The sequence below is a fragment of the Mesoplodon mirus genome (genome assembly GCF_964341445.2).
Source record: "Mesoplodon mirus genome assembly, chromosome: 7".
NCBI lineage: Eukaryota > Metazoa > Chordata > Mammalia > Artiodactyla > Ziphiidae > Mesoplodon > Mesoplodon mirus.
The window spans coordinates 130,666,808-130,685,858 of NC_138983.1; the positions used below are offsets into that span (position 1 = coordinate 130,666,808).

Sequence of the window (19,051 nt, forward strand, 5' to 3'; positions counted from 1 at the left end):
GTCAGCTTCCTCACTGTGTGAGGCCCCCTCTCTCCTCCCCACTGCTGTCAGATATCCTGTCCAATGAATAGTCATTCCTCTTCTCTTTGTCATATAACAATATAGACTTTTATAAAGCTTCCCCTAGCTTTTCAAAGTCAATACAATTAAAGCACAATGCATCTTAATTGCCAGCACCTTACCCATGCAGAACAAAACAGCAGCAGTCTTGAATAAAATGAGTGCTGGCACTGGGCTGAAGCCTGACGAGGAAGCCGGGATGGGATTTCTGTAAAAGTGCCTCAGACAAAACAGTTTGAGTCTAAGGTGTCTGGTTTTTCCATAGTGCTTTTTCCAGGCTACCTAAAACTATTTTTATACCCATCATTTCCTCTCACAGTTTGCCTAGAGGAGGGAGAAAGACAATTCAATTTTTCTAGAGAAACAGAGATCCAGCAATTCTGTGTCAAGGGGGATAGGAGTGAAACTGAGTCCCCGTAAAACTGAGTTCCGTTACCAAGTTTATGACTAATCTCTCTATCCAAAACTTTCCTTTCTTGTCCCCTCTGACTTCAATCCTGTGCGAACTGAACACTACTCAACCAAAGTCAGATGACTAAAACTGCTGTGGTCGATAACATCCTTAACATACTAAAATTGCTGTTGTTGATAAAACTGCTGTTGTATCATTAGATATCATCATTAACAGACAAACTCAGGTTTCTCCAGGGCAAGAGGAGCTAACAGGCCCCCCGAGCCATGGACCACGTGGCCAGAGAATTGTAAACCAGAGACATCCTGACTCCGAGAAATGTCACAGAAATGTCACAGGATGAGGATTAATCCCAGCCTCTTTGTTCTTCTTTAGAAAAAAACAAAACCAAAAAAAAAAAAAACAGGGAATTCACTGGCGGTCCAGTGATTAGGACGCAGCACTTTCACTGCTGTGGCCCGGGTTCAATCCCTGGTCAAGGAACTAAGATCCCACAAGCCGTGTGGAAAAAAGAGAAAGAGAGAGAAACCAAAAAAACCCTAACTCAAAGATCAAATTGGGATGGATCTGAGGCTTGTCTCCCACTTCCTTGCTTGGTGCCCTGCAATAAACACTCTACTTCCCTTCACCACAATCTGGACACTTTGAGTGAGTGGACCCCAATTCAGTGCGGTAACAGGAGGAGTTATTTGACCAAGTTATTTTAATAACATGGCATCTCTTCCTCATCATAGTAATGGCAGTTAGTGGTTGTCTGGACAAATTTTAAGGGTTCAAACCACTTACTGGCCATGTAATCTTGGAGAAGATGCTTGATCTCTGTCTCCTTCAAGATCTTCATTTGTAAAATGGCCAATGGTAATATGGCGGTACCTACGTCATTGCCTTGTCAAGGGACTAATGAGCTATATGTGTAAGATGCTAAGAACAGCATCAGTTCTCAGTAAATTTCAGTTGTTATTTGTGTGGTACTTACGGTTTACAAAGTGCTTCTACAGACATTATCGCTTGACTAGGTTCCAGATCACTTGACTCCCAGCCCAGGCATTTGGAAGAAATTCAGAATATCGGGTAAGGTCCAGCGTCGTTTACCGAACACGTCCCAGGGAGGCTAGTCTACTAGGTATGATTTGTCTCTTTGCTCCATGCCCAGGAGAAGCCCTCTGCCTGGCTTCAGGACACTTCCTCTGCTCCGGCAGAAGCCCCCACCCAGGAACTTTTCCTCATCCCTTACACAGCAGGAGACAGAATTATGCACATTGTTGCTTAAGCCCCAGTAGTCCTTATCTCCCCACTTCCAAACACCACTGGATATTTTTTAGAAAACAAGTTCTGGGCTAAGAGAATTAAGCTGTGTCATTTCCCCTGGTAAAACCCTTAGACGCTTTATAAAGCAACATCAAAAAGCTGCTCCCTGAGAGCTGGTCATCATCCCTGCCCCATGCTCCAGGCAAGGGAAGGAGCTGACATTTTTGGAGAACCCAGAGTGTGTAAGGTTAGTTACTATGATGCATACAGATAAGGACACGGGGCTGTAGAGAGCAGAAGCAACTCATTCAAGGCACCAAAAGCTCTGGCTCTGACTTACCAGCCCTACAATCTTCCTCAACCTCTCTGAGCTGAGTTTTCTCTTCTGCAAACTGGGATAAGAATCATACACACCCCATAGGGTCATAAAAATTCAATGAGTTAATTCATTTATTATCCTGAACACAATGACTGACACATACAAGAGCCCAATAAATGTTAGGTGGTGTTATAATGATTATTATTACCTGAAAAAGAGCAGCCGGAGTTTACTCTCTGCCTTTTGCATTACACCTGGCAGGGTCCTTGTCCCTGACTGAGGACCGTAAGTTTGTCTCCGAATGGAAGAGCTTTAACATCCCCAAGCCAAGTTCATGGTGTGGGGCCCGGGGTTGGGGGGGGGGTAGGGATGGCTAGGACTTCTACCTTCTTTGAGGTGGGAGTAACTTGGGCCAACCTATGATGCAATTTACTTATTCGTCACTGCTGAGCAGTGGTGATCCAGTCTTTACTTTGAATGCTTTTATTGATGGGGTACTCATTTGCTGTTGAAAATCAACCCATTCCACGTTGCACACCTCTTACAATTAGAAAGTGTTCTTTCTCTGTTCCGGCTCCCTCCACCCTCCTCCATTTCCCACTTCCTTCTTCTCTGCCTCCTTCCTCCTGGCATCTTCCCCTCCCTCCTCTTTCTGCCCTGTCCTTTCCCTCCCTTCCTCTCCCCTCCTAGGCCAAGAGCCCCAGGTTCCACCCTTTGCCCTGAAGTCACCATCTAGGCCACGGAGGTCACAGAGAACGCAGAAGGTCTTCAGTGTGGTCCCTTAGCCAGCTGATGGGAACTTGGTCTCCAGTAGCCGTAACCCAATCCTCTGGGTTTTGCAGGGTCTTTAGGAAGCAAAACCTTTTATCTGGGCCTCATGGCTTCGCTTTCTGGTCCATTAATGTCATCCATCAGTTCGACCAATTTTCATTAATAAAACCCCATCTAGGGCCTCCCTGGTGGCGCAGTGGTTGAGAGTCCGCCTGCCGATGCAGGGGATACGGGTTCGTGCCCCGGTCTGGGAGGATCCCATATGCCGCGGAGCGGCTGGGCCCGTGAGCCATGGCCGCTGAGCCTGTGCGTCCGGAGCCTGTGCTCCGCAACGGGAGAGGCCACAACAGTGAGAGGCCTGCGTACAGCAAAAAAAAAAAAAAAAAAAAAACCCCATCTAGAACCACAGGAAACTTGAAGTGGGTTGATCTGGTGTCTTGAGGCCCAGCTGGCCCTTGATGGAAGCCATGCAGAAGCTGGAGCGCTGGGAGTGACTCTCCGGAACCAAGGTACACAGGCAGCCCTCGCTGGTTCGAATCCGCCGCTCAGAGCACCTGGACTCCAGCCGCGGGCTGCGCTGCCGCTTTAAGAGAGGGGCGGGGCCCGGGTACTGGCGAGGCAGGGCCGGCCCACAAGGCTCCTTTTCCTTTTTGATCCATTCAAAAATTACTCAGTGCAAATTCCCGGACTGCTGGGAGCGGAGAAGGAAAGGGGCGGAGGAGAGAGGGCTGCTGCGGGCGCCGTGCAGGGGGCACCCGGGGCCCGAGGGGCTGACGGCCGGTCGGGGAGAAGCCGCTCGCGGCGGGCCGTTCTGGCTCCGGTGGCCTCACCAGGAAGCGTCAGAGTCTCGACACCGGGGAAGCTCCGAGCGCCGCCGCCGCCGCCGCCGCCGCCTCCCTCCCGGCACCGGGTCCCCGAGCCCCCGCCCCGGCTCCGGGCCAGCCCTCCGCCCTCCGGGACCCTCCGGCTCGGGCGCCTTTCTGGGCGATGGCTGGCCGCTGAGCATGGCTCAGTACGGCCACCCCAGCCCGCTCGGCATGGCTGCGAGAGAGGAGCTGTACAGCAAAGTCACCCCGCGGAGGAACCGCCAGCAGCGCCCCGGCACCATCAAGCATGGATCGGCGCTGGACGTGCTCCTGTCCATGGGGTTCCCCAGAGCCCGCGCGTAAGTGGCCGGGCTCGCCGCCCGGGCGACCCCTCCCGCCCCAAGCGACCGGCCCTCGGCTTCGCTCCGGCTCGCCTCCCGGCGCCTGCCGGGCGGGCTGCGCGTTCCCCGCTGCCCACGACCTGTTGGGGGTAGGCTGGGCGCGCGGGCGGCCCGGGACTCGGTTCCTCCAGGCGGGGGTGCAGGGGAGGGCGCCGCGCCCGAGCGCTGGGCTGGGGGCTTGCTGGCGATGCCTACGGTGAGGCGTACCTAAGGGCGTGGGATGCCTAAGGGCTCGGGCACAGGGTTCGAGTCCCGGGTACGGTGGCCCGCGCCCGGCCTCAGAGGGTGGGGCTAAGCGAGTCTCTCTCGGGCTCCCCGAGGTCTCCAGCGCTGAGCCCCCGGGGAGGCGGGGCCCCACCGAGGATTCGGGCACCCTCTCGATCCGGAACGCCGGGCTGGCTTGGGATCCTCTGATGGCTGGGAAAGGGCAAGGCACGGCGGGGCAGGGAGGCCGGCGCTCCCACTGCTGCGGCTTCCAGCTCCGGATGTCGCTCTCGGGTTCTGCCTCCCTCGGAGTAGGAGGGGCGGGAGCGTGGGGATTGCCTCGTGTTCATTGATGGGGAGGATGGAATGAGATGGGGAAGCACTTCCCCCAGGGGCCATGGGTTCTCGTCAGTGGTGACGGCAGCGCAGGAATCTGTGGGTGCCTGAGAGTGAGGAGGGGGAGCAGTCCTCCCTCATCCTTCTTGCTCCGGGAGGGCGGGGTAGGGAAGGGCAGAGGGCGCGCAGGTGGCTGCCCCAGCAGCTTGCTGGGAAGAGGCCTGGTCGCCGGCCCCAGGCAGCAGCGGCAGCAGGAGTCTTCGGAGGCTGGCTGCCCAAGGCCGTGGGGCTGGAACGCTGCCTGGGAAGAAGACAAGGCCGGGTGGCCAGGCCCTTCTCCCTCCGTTAATTCCTCACATGCAGATTGCTTAGGCTGGGACACGAGGCCTGGGATCCTTGTAGGGCGCTGCTTCTTTGAATGACATCACCTGAACAGAGAGTTGGGCAAACTTTATCAGAAGGGGCCAACTTGAGGAAAGTTTGTTTGCTTCTCCCTTTTTTCAGGTGATAATGCTAGGTCTCCCTTACTTGGCCTCTGGGCAAACCTTTATTCTTTACTATTAACTTGGCTGTAATCTCTTCATCAAAGCTGATCCCTGGTTTTATCATTCCACCCAGCCTGCTGGGACAGGTCGGAGTGGCCTTGGAAGGCCATAAAATGGACTGACATTTCTGCCTCCCACTAACTTCCAGTTGCTGAGGCCAGAGTTACAGGGGGAAGATGTGGTGGCTCTGCAGGGGTGTGCCAGGTGTGGAAGCTGCAAGTCAGGTCCTTCGTGTGATGGATGTGCATAGCTGTCCTTAAGAACGGGCAGGTGGGGGCCAGAAGTCTGTGGGGCAAGGCTGCAGAATTAGCACAGCCGCAGGCATTTGCCTTTTCTGAAATGAGGCCAGCGTTAAGGACCTAAATTGCTTAATTAAGGGAAGAAATGCTTAACTGAATTCTTCAGACTGTGGTGTTTGCTCTTCGAGGTGGTTTTAACAGGACCTCTTCTTTCCTGCACTGGGTCCAAGAGGCCTTGTCTACGTGCTGAAACATTAGGATGATGGTTTAATTTTGGCTTGTTCAATCGCTCAGATCTCATAATAACTAGCATTTAGTGAGTACTTACTATGTACTGTTCTAAGCACTTCACATTTATTATCCATTTTATCCTCCCAGCAGCCCAGTGAGAAAGGTAATTATATGCCCATTTTATGAACCGGGGAACAGAGGTTTAGAGAGGTTGCGTAACTTGCTTAGGGTCACAACAGTGAGCAGTGAACCTGGGATTCAAACCCAGGCATGTGTCGGCTCAGCTCAGGCCTCACATCCAGGACTGGGATGTAATGAGTTCATGTGGGTAAAACACTTAGAGCTGTGCCTGGCACACAGTGGGTGATCTTTAAGTGTTAGCTACTGTATTAGTTTCTGTTTTAACAAATTACCCCATTCCGGGTTGTTTAAAAACACAGAAATTTATTCTCTCACAGTTCTGAAGGCCAGAAGCCCTAAATCAGCATCCCTGGGCTGAAATCAAGGTGTTGGCAGGGCTCTGCCCCCTCCGGAGGTTCTAAGGGAGAATCTGTTCTTTGCCTCTTCCAGCTCCTGGTGTCTGCTAGCATTCTTTGGCTCGTGGCAGCATCCCTCCAATCTCTGCTTCTGTGGTTGCCTTGCCTTCTCTTCTTTCTGTGTCAAATCTCCCTCCGCCGCTTTCCTATGAAGACACTGTGATTGCATTTAGGGCCTCCCCAGATAATTCAGGATAACCTCCCCATGTCAAGATCCTTAACTTAATCTCATTCACAAAACCCTCTTTTTAGCCATAAGGTAATAGTCACAGGTTCCAGGAATTAGGACATGAATATTTGGGGAGGAGCCCCTTTCAGCCTATCACAGCTACGATTATTAGCACTGCTTCTCTTTACTGGAAAGGTAACAGAGTGGGTCATGATGAAACATCCTGGGGAGGGGGGTAGGCTTGCTGTTCTGTCTCCTCAAATTCTCTGTCTTGGAGCGTCAGAGCCCTTGGCGGTCACCTGATCTAGTCTACTCCCTACCTGGGCTGGCATCTCTTCTACTTCAGCCCAGAGAGGCTGATGTGGTCAGCCTTCCTCTTAATAACTTAATCAGGTCAGTGAGAAGAGGGACTTCTCCCCAGGGCCATCTGAGATTCCAGAGAGCAGACTTTTTTTTTTTTTTTTGAATTTATGTTATTTATTTTTTATACAGCAGGTTCTTATTAGTCATCCATTTTATACACATCAGTGTATACATGTCAATTCCAATCTCCCAATTCATCACACACACACACCCCCCACCGCTTTCCCTCCTTGGTGTCCATACGTTTGTTCTCTACATCTGTGCATAGAGCAGACTTTTAACTTCATTTTGGAGAGTTGTGAAGAAAGAGAGCAAAGGCACCGGGCTCCGCTTCTGAGAAGCCTCTTTCTTAGGCTTTAAGCCTGGAGGAAGGAGCGTGATGAAATGGAACGTGGGAGAGAGCAGTGATGGTTTCCTGGATTCAGGAAGACCAGGCTGTGATGTTTCAAGAAGGAATGAGACCGAGGTCTGGAACACAGCCCTTTGGAGGGAATGGTGGTAACCAGGGCTGGCAGCTCTGGTTTCCCTTCTGGGTGTAACTGCGTCTGATCTTGTGCAGCAGCAAGAAGGGCCCTTCCACTGGGCTCTGGGTGGACCGTAGAGAGCTCGGATGCCAGCAAGGCCCAGGTCCCATGAAGCCTGTGCTGTGCTCTGGTCTTGGATAAGTCACTCAAGCCCTCAGGGCCTGGCTGGCTCCCTCTGAGGGGAACAGGATTAATTAGTGCATGCTTATTAAGTGCTTGACAGCTACCGAGAGGAGTCTGGGTATGTTCCTCTAGCTCATGATGCCCCTGGAGCCGTGCTAGGTTTTTTCCATCCAACACTATGACCTTTGGTCCAACTTAGACGCTGCTGTAGAAGAACAGCAGCCATGTGGAGAAGGTTCGAGAACTGGCCATTTATATTGTGTGTGTGTGTGCATGTGCGTGTGTGTGTGCGCGTGTGCATGCACGCACACACGCAAGCACAAGGCAAGGAGGTGTTAGGGAGGCCTCAGGAAGGACGCTTTCAAGGGGCCAAAATAGCCTATCCCTTTTTCTTTCTATGCCCTTAGCTCTTCCTTTTCCCCAAAGTTCTAAAAATAAAGGCCCAGCTTTGTCAAGACTGGAGTGAGGTAGGTTGGAAGGAAAAGGAAGAGTGTGTGTGCCGGGAAAGGCCTGGGGCCAGGAAGGGCCCGAACGGATTGCCCAGGAAGGCAGGGTGAACTCTGATGCAGTGTTGCCTTTTTATTGTTGTCGTTGTCTTTTGTATCTTTTTTTTTTTTTAATTGGAGTACAGTTGATTTACAACATTGTGCCAACCTGAGGTGTACAGCAAAGTGAATCAGCCATAATACACATATTGATATGTCCACCCCCCCTTGCAGATTCCCCTCCCACAGTGGCCATCACAGAGCACCGAGTAGAGTTCCCTGTGCCACACAGCAGGCCTCTGTTAGTTATCCAGTTTATATATAGTAGTGTGTATATGTCAATCCCAATCTCCCAATTTATCCCCCCCAACCTTACCCCCTTGGTGTGTTGCTTTGTGTTCCCTAATTGCTTTCTTACTTGCCTCTGTGGTTTTGGGGGCAGCGGAGGCTTCTCTGACACTGCAACTCTGGGAGCAGCCACCCAGCAACTGAATTTGAGGAGGCCCCACTGACACAACTCTGGCCTTTTGTTTTGGTTCCATTCGTTCGAGACTGCCTATGGCTAATACTTTGTCTACAGCACATGGCTCTTGAATGTTCTCTAATGATTGAGAAGTAGAATTTTACAAAAGGACCCTCTGGCCGGGGTCTGATGCCCTGAGTCCTAGCCCAGCTTCTGACTGACACTTGAAGCATTTAGGTCTTCTATTGAACCCCTTTCCTCAATATCCTGTTGGGCTTCTGTGCTGTGTAACTCACGAGGCTTTGTGAAGACCGAATGAGCTGAGGGGCAGGAAGGGACTTAGAACTAAGTTAAAAATATAATCTGGACCCAAGGTAGATAGGATTGCGGTATTATGGTGTTGGATGAGAAGAAAAGGAAGGAGGTGGGATGGTGGTGGTAAATCTCCAGCAAGGATTTACATGTGCTGTTAGATTGTTGATATTTGAACAATGCCCAGCTAAAGAGCAGGACAGTGGCGGAAGGAAGGAGCTGGAGTAAGTGCCTTTGACTTTGCTTTGGACAGTCAGCATTAGCTATGCATCACTGCCCAAAGATAAAAGCAGCTCCGAGCTGGCAACACAAGGAATTGAGAGGCATCTTGCAGAGCCCGTGAATTCAAGCATCCAGTTTCTCTGGCCTTCTCCAGCTTACCTGCTGGTGGACATTGGATCCCCTGAAAGCACCTGGTCAGCTCAGCATCTCTGAATCGTGGCAGATTCTGGGTGGGTGCTGCAGCTGCGTTCCCAGGAGCCTGGGGCAGAAAGAGGAGACCAACTGAAGAAGCCCACGTGGAGTGAAGGGATCTTAGAGGTGGATGGGGCAAGCAAGTCTCCACTCCACCCGTCATGGCCGTTCACCCACACAGCACTCCCCCCTTACACGTGTGTGTTATTTGGTGGGTGAAAAGGTGCTCTCAGGGGCCCTAAATATCCCTCTTGATCTTGAGAAAAGCCTCGCTTTATTTATTTATTTTTAAAATATTTATTTATTTAATTTATTTTTGGCTGTGTCGGGTCTTAGTTGTGGCACGCGGGCTCTGTAGTTGAGGTGCACATGCTCAGTAGTTGTGGCATGTGGGCTTAGTTGCTCTGCGGCATGTGGGATCTTGGTGCCCCAACCAGGGATCCAACCCATGTCCCCTGCATTGGAGGTGGATTCTTAACCACTGGACCTGAAAAAGTCCTGGGAAACCCTGAGAAAAGCCTCGTTTTAAAGATTAGGTGACTGAAGTCTCGGAGGACTTTAGGGACATGCCCTGTGTGAGGCCATGTTGCCATGACAGCGTTGGTCTAGAACTGCAAGTCCAGTGAACTTTCCAGGCTACCCAGAGGACCTGGCTCCAAAGGAAAGACCTTGGCATACATTCATTTTTCACTTTACTGAGGTATAATTTATGTACAATAAGCTAAACCTATTTAAAGATTGATGAGTTTTGACAAATAAATATACCTGTGGCATCACCTCTGCAAGACAGCACGTGTCCTTCGCTCCTGTAAGTTTCCTTTTGCCCCCTTGCAGTCAATTCCTTCTCCACCCCTATCCCTGGGCAGCCACCGACCCACTTTGCGTCACCAGAGATTAGTTCACATTTTCTCGGTTTGCATACGAGCGGAATGATGCAATGCCTACTCCTGTGCCTGCCTGGCTTCTTTCCTGATATTTATGAGACTCATCCATGTCGCGTGTAGCAGTCGTTTGTCTCCTTTTATTGCTGAGTAGACCTTGATGTATTTGGATGGGCTAATAAGGTAATTATAACCCCTTGCACACAGCGTCTGTGAAAATTTCCTGTTATGCCCTAATACTACCTTAGATTTTTAGATCACTTTAGAGATGACAAAGCGGATTCATGTACCTAATCACTGTTAAGTTTCAGACATTGATAATTTCATGAGAAAACAGGTTCAAATTAAGTGCCCCAGAGAACGAAGAGCATCCTGCCTCATGACTCTATCCTGTGGTTTTTGTCACTACCCCGCCCTTGGTGGCCTTAAACTCTAACTGCTTTTCACTGAGTGGACAAGAATGCTCAGAGCTAAGGGCTTTGCTCTTCAGAGAGGCAACAACCGAGGGAGCCCTGTGTCTCCCTCCAGGTCTGCTCCTGCTGACAGTGGAGGCAGAGCTCAGCGCCCCCCTTGTCCCGGCGGGCATCTGGTGTGGATATATGTGAGGGTGTGTCCCTCCTCTAGGGCAGCCAGGAACTGAAGAGACCCAGTCACCCTCTGCCTGATACACAGACGTCTCGCCGTGGCAGCTGTCGGCACAGCCTGGGTTTGAATCCCAGCTCTACCTCTTCCCGGCTGGTGACCTTGGGCACGTCGCTGAATGCCCTGAGCCTCAGCTCACCTGTCTGTACACTGTTGATAATGTCGACTGAAAAAAATGCCCAACCTAGAAGTTGAGGATTATGTTTTCTTCGGGGGACTTGCTGAGGACTCAAGCCCGAGAGGCAGCCTCTCAGATAGCTCTGGGGGACGGCTCTCAAGAGGTGGAGGAGGACCCAGGGTATATGGGAGTTTGCAGTAAAAACCACGTGGTCAGAACATCAAAAGATTACTATTAATTAAAGAAAACCAGACATCTCAAGTTAATGAATTTAGCACTTTCCTATGTGTGGGAAGATGCAAGAGCCTGGGCTTAATGAAGTCATTCCTTTGAAATGCACCTCAGCGGTCTGGGGCCAGGATCCTGCTTTTCTCCATCCTGAGTCCCCTCAGGGTGCACAGTTGGGGACGGCTGCAGTGGCTGCTGGCTTGATGGCTGCAACATCCTTTGTTTACTGAAATGGCAGGTGACATTCTTCGTCCACAGCAATAATAGTATGTAGCTCCGTAGATCCTTGTGAGGGTTAAGTGTGCAGAAAACAGTTGGGAACGCCTGTAATCCCTCAGTGAGGAGGGAGGCGTGACTGCTACTCCAACGGTGATTTCATTCCACATGACTCCCTTGGCCTCGGGGTTCCCGGTTGTCCCCCACTTTTATATCTCTGCTCCTCACTGAGCTGTGGCCGTGGAGTAGAGGCTGAGAGCCTCCTTCCTCAGCAGCTTGTCCCCGCAAACTGCCCCGGGGTTGCCGGCCGAGTGGAAGGGGGCCCCCAGAGCAGAGCAGGGCCACCCAAACTGCTGACTGTAATAAATGGCCAGGCTGGAGATGTGAAGGTGTGCCATATGGTTGTCTTCTGATTCATCTCAAATGGAATCAGACTCCAGCCCTGGAGAGGAAAAAAATAAAGTGCACTGAAGAATGGCTCCTGCATGTGACGGGCAGGGTCCCAGGCAGGACAGAGTTGCTGTTGGGAGAAGGAGATGGCTGTGGCCCCCTCAGGGCTGAAAGCCCTTGTCTTCTTCATTGGGAGGTTCTCCAGGTGCCACTGGGGGTTTTCCCAGAGACTCATGGGAGAATCTCTGAGTTTACTCTTCCCTGGAAGATGGAGGGATAGATGTAGCAACAGCCTGTGTCCTCTGGACCTTCTGTCAAGAGCTCAGGCTATGTAGGTGATGTCCGTCCTTGTCGGTCCTCTCGCTAACATCCCGTTTTGCTGGTGACTTTGCTGTCATGTTCTTTTTGCCACCTGCTGCTTAAGAGGATGAGGCTTATGGTGAAGTGCCTCAGATGAACATCCAGAAATTGTCTGAGCTCCTACTGTGTGCACAGCGCCCTATTAAATTCTGTGCAGGAATAGATGAATGTCAAGTTCTGGCACCTGGCACTCTGAAGTCAGCCACTGGCTCCAGCTGGCTGCAAATCCTCCACAGTGACTCTCTGAGGAGCCGGTGTGCCTTTTCTCGGCCTGGGTGAATAATTCTCTACAGATAGTTGACAGGCTCTGGGTTCAGCCCTCACCCCATAGGTGGCCCAGGGGTAATGCACAATGAAAGCAAACTCCGTGTACCTTTCTTTCAGAACCCGGCCTTGGGCTTTCACTCTGCTCTCACTTGTTGGCTGTTTGGACTCTCATACATCCTTTTCCTTCCCTGGGCCTCAGTGTTCCCACCTGTAAAAGGGGTTGAGGTCAACCACCTCTCCGATCCCAGTTCTGGTGACTCGCGGGTGACATGGACTGCGTTTTTGTTCAACGCAAGGATGTTTTCACTGCCTCATGTGCTTTTCTGTTCCGGAATGTTTGGCTTCTCTGGGGTTTTTTTGTTTTGTTTTATTTTCCCCAGTGCTATATGTTGAAATTCTTCTCCCTTTAAAAAAACTCTTCGGGACTCTTGATATTCTAAAGAACAAATGAATGGAAAGGAAGAAAAATACGGGGCAATTACAACGGTGGGGAGTCTTCTAACTAGTATGCATTAGTATAATTTTCAAATTGGTATAATGTGCTTTGTTGCAAAATACAACCACAATGCTGGTTAAATGAGAGAGGAAGTTAGTGCCCTGAGCCCAGCTCCTGGGGGAAAGAAATTGCTCCTTGGCACCTTTTTAATTAAAGGGACATCTCCTCTTCTACAGAATCACCAGCTGTTTGTGTAACAACTCCCATTGTGTTCAGTTGCCCCAGTGGAAGCATAAACATTCCTGTACATAAAGCAACGGTGGCAGGGAACTCCACCAGGACCAGCTATTGCCACGCACAGTGGGAAGCTGAGAGAAACACCACCATCGCAGCTCACAGCAGTCCAGCACGCCAAGAGGAAGCTGATAGCACAGATGGCCAGAGGCGGCCAAATGTTTCAGATTTCTTTTTCAGGTTTTGCTGGATAAACCTCTATGAATCAGGTAGCAGGATTGTTTAGAATCCTACTTCCGTGTTGATGGTGCCCCATTCAGAAATATTTACTGTGCGCATTGGCTCTCTGTTTATTCTCTTATCTTGGGCAGGAAGCAGGGAGAGAGAAGGAAAGAAACCTGCCTTGAATGGCTGCTTTTGTGTACAGTCTCTTTAAACACAGACGACCACATGTAGAACCACACAGGGCTGCTGGATTTCTGAAACCGCAGCATCTGCTGTCTCCTCTCTTAATCAACCTGTCCTTGAATTGCCTGCATGCCTTTCCTTTCTCTTCTTTTTGCCTAATCAGATTATACCCGCCCTGGAGAACTAGTTCAACCACAGTACAACTGGCCGCCCTTCTCTTTGCTTTCTTCTCCTTCCCCTCCCCCCTCCCTTTCTCTCTATTATCCTCTCTCTTCCATCTCTTCTCCCTCAAGCCTTATGAAGCTTCACTTTGTGAAGTAAGCAAGGTAGAGAGGATCTTCCCTCCATCACCTATGAAGTGCTTTGTCCAAGCTCTTCAGCCAGTTCTGCACAGTTACCTATCTCTTTGGGGCCTCTTATAACGCATCTTGACAATTGAAATCTTTGAGAAACAAGACAAGAAAAAAAAATTGTATATGTTTTATCTCCATGAAAAGTTCCCTGGGTAATGCCATTTTTTAAGAAAAACATACAGACATTTCCCAGCGTACTTATGGGCAACTATTATGACCTATTATAAGAGGAGTTGGAAGTACAAGGTAATTAGATGTAATCCTTGCCCTCAGGGGACTGACAATCTAGTGTGGAAGATAGAAAGTTATGATTAAATGTCATGTTATGATTAAGTGTGATGCAAGAGATGGATGCAATATCTAAGTGAGAAGAGGAGGAGGTGATATAACCAGACAGAGGGGCCCTGAAGTAAATTTAAAGGGCAAATAAGAAGGGAGCGGTACTCTTCTACAGTTTGAGAGGTAGGGAGATCAGTAAACAGTTCAGATGATTTAATATCACACTGCAAATGAAGACGGAGGCAGAGTTTAATTTCAATTTGGGTTTCTTGAATCATCTCACCACCACCCCTCCCCCCAACTCAATGAGTAACTTGATACTATCTAGCTTAGAAAGAAAAGGAAATATTTTGTCTACCAAAGGAAACAGTTGGCCCATAGTTGGGCCTAACTTTAGATCTGACATTATTTTATTCATTCTTCCAGTGGGCATTTACTGAGTTGCCTACCACATGCCAGGAACGTGTTAGGGATGCAAAGAAAATTGTCTTTCTTCTCCAGGAGCTCAGCCTTCCTCAAGAGAGAAAGGCATATGAACCATAAACATGATTTAATAATGCAATTAGTGCCATAGTAGAGGTTTGAAAAAAAGCTCTGTGGGACCACCAAGAAAACAATTACTGTAACTTGAGAAGGTTGAGGAACGCAGAGGAGGTGACAATTAAGGCAGAACTTAAAGAATGAATAAAGATTCTCTAGGTATAGAAGAGGGAAGAGCATTCTAAGTCAGAGAGGACAGCATGAAATTCAGAGCATGAGGCACATGGGGGCTGGAGACTGGTGGGAAGGAGACAGAAAAGGAGTAGTGAGAGATGAGAGTGTAGAAATTAGGGCCAGACTGTTTCCTAGAGGTTATGGGAAATAACATCATAAGGCAGAGAAGTCAGTATAAAGGGGAATGGAGCAGAGAAAAACTAGGCCTGGAAGCCAGTTAGAAGGTGGTTGTAATAGTCCAGGTGAAAGATAAATAGGACTTGGGTTAAGATACCCGAGAGCCAGATACTAGAGAGGTTTTTGAAATTGAATTGACAGGATTTATAATCTGTGGGGTGTGAAGGGTAGGGGAGCATAAAGGTAGCTCAGGATTTCCAGCCTGGGAAACTAGAATGGTGGAGACATTATGAACTGAGATAGAACATACAGAAGATAGGGTGGTTTAGAGGATGAGACAACAAATCTGGTTTGAGACATGTTTTAGGTGCTATAGACACAAAGGTACAGATGCAGTTGGACATGGGGATCTGGAGCTCAGAGTGGTTAGGGCTAGAAATATCCATTTGGGTATTTATGGTCATAGAAGGCTTGGGAGTAGGTGTAACAAACCAGGCAGAGTGTAAAGAAAAGGAAAGAAGCCAACTCCCAAGGGTAGAATTCGGGGGACCAGCTGGTGGGTAGAGGAAAAAGAACAGGTGAAGGAGGCTACGAGAAATGGTTTGAGAGACAGGAAAAAACAAAATGAGCGACGTCCTAGAAGAAGACAGGGAAGAAGAGAATTTCACATCAGAGATGCAGGTCCACAAAATGTTTCTTTCCCTTTGCGTTTCCAAAGGGAGTAAAATCGTTGGATGTGACTGCAGTTGGTTGTGAATGACATGTTCTCAGAGGATGATTCCAAAGCTTCTCTTCAGGGTCTCTGGTAGTTCCCTTCAGCCTCCCCAGACTCCAGAGGACCAGGACCCTGAGATCCTGCCTAGCCCCTTGCCAGCTCTTTCCACACACAGCTGGAATCTGCTTTCTGAAACCGAGACTGCTGACAGATCTGACTGAATAGACGGATGATCAGGAATCTGATGTAAGAAACATCTGCTCTTTAGAATTCCCCCAGTGCTAAGTTCCACTTGGAGGTTTTACCTTCCCCCTTCCATCCCTACCTCCCTACCAACCCCCAGCCCCATCCATATCACACCTGAACTTGTTCTCACTGGAAACCAGGCTGAGCTCACCTGATTATCCTTGCTGGTGTGACCCTTCATTCATTTTTTTATTCAGCAAATCTTTCCCCATCCTTGCTGTGTGCCAGTCAATGCATTAAGTGCTGTAGATAAAAAGCATTGAGAAACCATCTCAGTTCCTCCTCTTGTATATCTCAGGAAGCTGACATCTCAGCGTGCCATGTGCTAAGCTCATTTCCTATCATTTCCTCTCTCTGGTAAGCCCCTGTCCCTACCACCACCTCCATCAGGAATAGCTCATCTCAGGGAATGTCGGGGATCTATGCTCTGTCTATAAGACCTGGAGATTCAGGAGGTGACTGGTGGTCAGGGGCTGGACCATCCTCTCTGTCCCGGAGGGAAGGTTTTCTCCAGTCTTCCAAGTCCTTGCAAGTTGTTCTGCACACTTGGGTCTGTCTGTACTTGCCAAAAACCTGGAGACGAGTGGGGAGGTGTGGAATCTGAGTGGATGATGGGTGATTTGGAAGGAAATGATAGAGGAAAGAAGATGGAGGAGGAAACAAGCAGAAGACCTTGAATGGGGCTTGCGGGGGGGGGGTACCTGAATCAAGGTTGGAGAAAGTACATTTACCCCGCAAAAAGGGAAGTTGTATTTTACATGGTAGGTTGTATGTTTGTGGGAATTGAATTTCTAAGAGTTGGTAGACCTTGAAATGCAAACACAGAATATATAGTTTTAAATTTAGGTGATTTGGTGAGTGACAATTCTTCATGAGTTGCCAAAGGATGCGAAGAAGAACAATGTCCTTTGTGAAAGATGTAGATAGACACAGGTGCTCAAGAAATGTTAATTATTCATAACCTAGGCAGTTCCTAGTATTTAGTTGCATAATAGCAATCACTTGTTCCTGCCTTGAGAGTCATGCGTGACAACAGATACGTTTTGCTTCAGAGTAAAGAAGCTCAAAACAAGTTCCTGCCCTAGGTTGAGAATGACTCAAGTACCTCTTCTGAAACAGAGTATTCCTACTGGGAAAAAACCTGTAGAGGTAGAATCTCAGAAGTGTCTTAGTGGAAATTGCTAGTAGAGCTTATCTAGTCCAACTCCCACTTTTTACAGAATGTCAAGTGAGATGAGCAAGTGAAGTGACTTTTTCAAGACCAATAACTAGCCTGGGACAGAAGCAGAATTTGAGGCCCCCTGGCTCTCAGTCCCAACCACATTCCCTTTTTCTGTATCAGACTCCTTCCCTGAGTCCAGGCTCCGCCTCCAAGAAATAGATTTCTAACAAAGTTTTGGCTCTGTTTTCTGGAAGAATGGACTGGTCTGTTGTCCGGATTAGCCCTTTCTTATATTGTCTTGGTTTTTTTCTTTCCTTTTTGCTTCCTTCCTTCTGCCTGCCATTGTTTGCATCACAACCCATAGAAGATGAAGGTAATTTGTGGATAGGCCCGTTGGAATGGTTACTTCTGAGAAGTAGGGTTGGGGGGGGGCGGTGAGGAAGTATCACACCAAGAGTAGAGTAGTTGTTGGAGGGAATCCATAGTTGTCTCAGTGACCCACCCATGAGGGGTATTCTTCTTTGGGGGAAAGAAAATTGGTTTTAGAGACAAAAGACCTGGTTCAAATTCTGGATCTGTCACTTTCTGAGGGTATAGTTTTTGAACAGGTTATTTATTTATTTATTTATTTATTTATTTTTTGCGGTACGCAGGCCTTTCACTGCTGTGGCCTCTTCTGCTGCGGAGCACAGTCTCCGGATGTGCAGGCTCAGCGGCCATGGCTCACGGGCCCAGCCGCTCCACGGCATGTGGGATCCTCCCGGACCGGGGCAGGAACCCGTGTCCCCTGCATCGGCAGGTGGACTCTCAACCACCGTGCCACCAGGGAAGCCCCTGAACAGGTTATTTTTACAGGTTGGATGAATCAAAATAAGGCAATGTATATAACTGTAATAAAACCCACAAAAAGTCAGGCACATGTAAAGTGATACTACTATTTGTCATCAATGATTGGGTTCTGGTACTCTGAGGCTTTTCCAGAAAGTCTGTGACCTGTTGGTTTTGTGTGACTTTTGGCAGGTTGTTCTAATCTTCCCTAACCAAGCTCCGTTCTTCCAGAGAAGCTAATTCTGTCACAGTGGGGAACACAAGGAGCCCTTGGAGAGGCCCGTTCCGTCAAAGTGAATGCTTCCTTCTGGAAGCTTAAGTTTTCACTTCACCTTTTTTGGGAAGTAGGGACGTGAGTCATAAGGACTTTAGAAAGTGGCTTTTGTGAACTATAGCACATGTGACCAGAGGCATGCATAGTAGTTTCCCATTGCTGCTTTAACAAGTTCAGTGGCTTAAAACAGCACAAATTTATTCTCTGCAAGTTTGGAGATCAGAAGTCCAAAATGGGCAGTATGGGCTAAAACCAAGATGTCCATAGAGATGGGTTCTTTCTGGAGGATCTATGAGAGAGAGAACCTGTTCCCTGACGTCTCCAGCTTCCCGAATCCTCCCGCATACCTTGGCTGGTGGCCCCTTCCTCCATCTTCCAAATGCATCACTCCAACTCCTGCTTCAGTCATCACATCTCCCATTCGTCTGCTTCTCCTCCCTCCCTCTTTCCCTTACCAAGACCCTTATGACTACATTTCTCCCACTCAAGATCCTTGGCTTAATCACATCTCTGAAGTCCTTTTTGCCATGTAAGGTCACAGATTCATAGGTTCTGGGGATTAGGACATGAGCATCTTTGGGGGCCTTTCTTCTGTCTACCATGGCATGTGCCTGTGTAAGCACTTGGCCCGTCTCCTTAGTTCACGATATTTCTCACAGAATAGAGGCCTGCTAGCCTCTTCTCATCTGCATTTCTGATTGTTCACTCCTCATTTGTTGTCTCATCACCTTCACCATTCCCACCCAAGCACCAAATATCCATAGCTAACTTTTGCTGAGTGCCTACTGTGTACAGACAACATTTTAAACACATTACCTGTGGATTATTTTGTTTATTCCTTATAACATCCCTATGAGATGGAAACTATTATGATCCCAGTTTTACAGATGAGAAAACTGAGGCACAGAGATTTTTTTTTTTAAGTTGCCCAGGATCACGCAAGTAGTAAGTGGTAGAACCAAAGATGAAGACTCCGGGCAGTCTGACTCGGAGTGAGTTCTTAACCAGCACCCACAGTATTGGCACGTAGCTGGTGTTTAGTAAAGTTTGATGAACTGCAGAAGGAAACTTGAGGTCCAAGGAAACAATGTGATGTCCCTAGATTACACAGAACTGGGGTCACAAGGGCCGCCTGCCTTGCCCGTTGGTTTGGTCTGTTATTGGGCCCCAAGTAACAGCAATGTGGTTGTCTGTGTAGAAGTGTGATCTGGAGTTGCAATGA

General features: G+C 48.9%; 1 protein-coding gene and 1 long non-coding RNA gene across 3 annotated transcripts in view; one reads left to right on the forward strand and one right to left on the reverse strand.

Moving 5' to 3' along the window:
- Positions 1–221: 221 nt before the first annotated feature.
- LOC309807791 lies at positions 222–3,342 on the reverse strand. Its single transcript, XR_014294672.1, has 3 exons — positions 3,215–3,342; positions 2,248–2,991; positions 222–268 (listed from the first exon to the last, which is right to left on the reverse strand). It is a non-coding gene; the product is annotated as an uncharacterized lncRNA (long non-coding RNA).
- Positions 3,343–3,490: 148 nt separating this feature from the next.
- UBASH3B (ubiquitin associated and SH3 domain containing B) overlaps positions 3,491–19,051 on the forward strand; it is a 141,577-nt gene continuing 126,016 nt past the window's right edge. For both annotated transcript variants that reach the window (XM_082627730.1, XM_082627729.1), the window contains exon 1: positions 3,491–3,975. In XM_082627730.1, the coding sequence (XP_082483856.1) occupies positions 3,924–3,975 (52 nt within the window). In that variant the 5' untranslated portion in view covers positions 3,491–3,923. The remainder of the gene's footprint in view (positions 3,976–19,051) is intronic.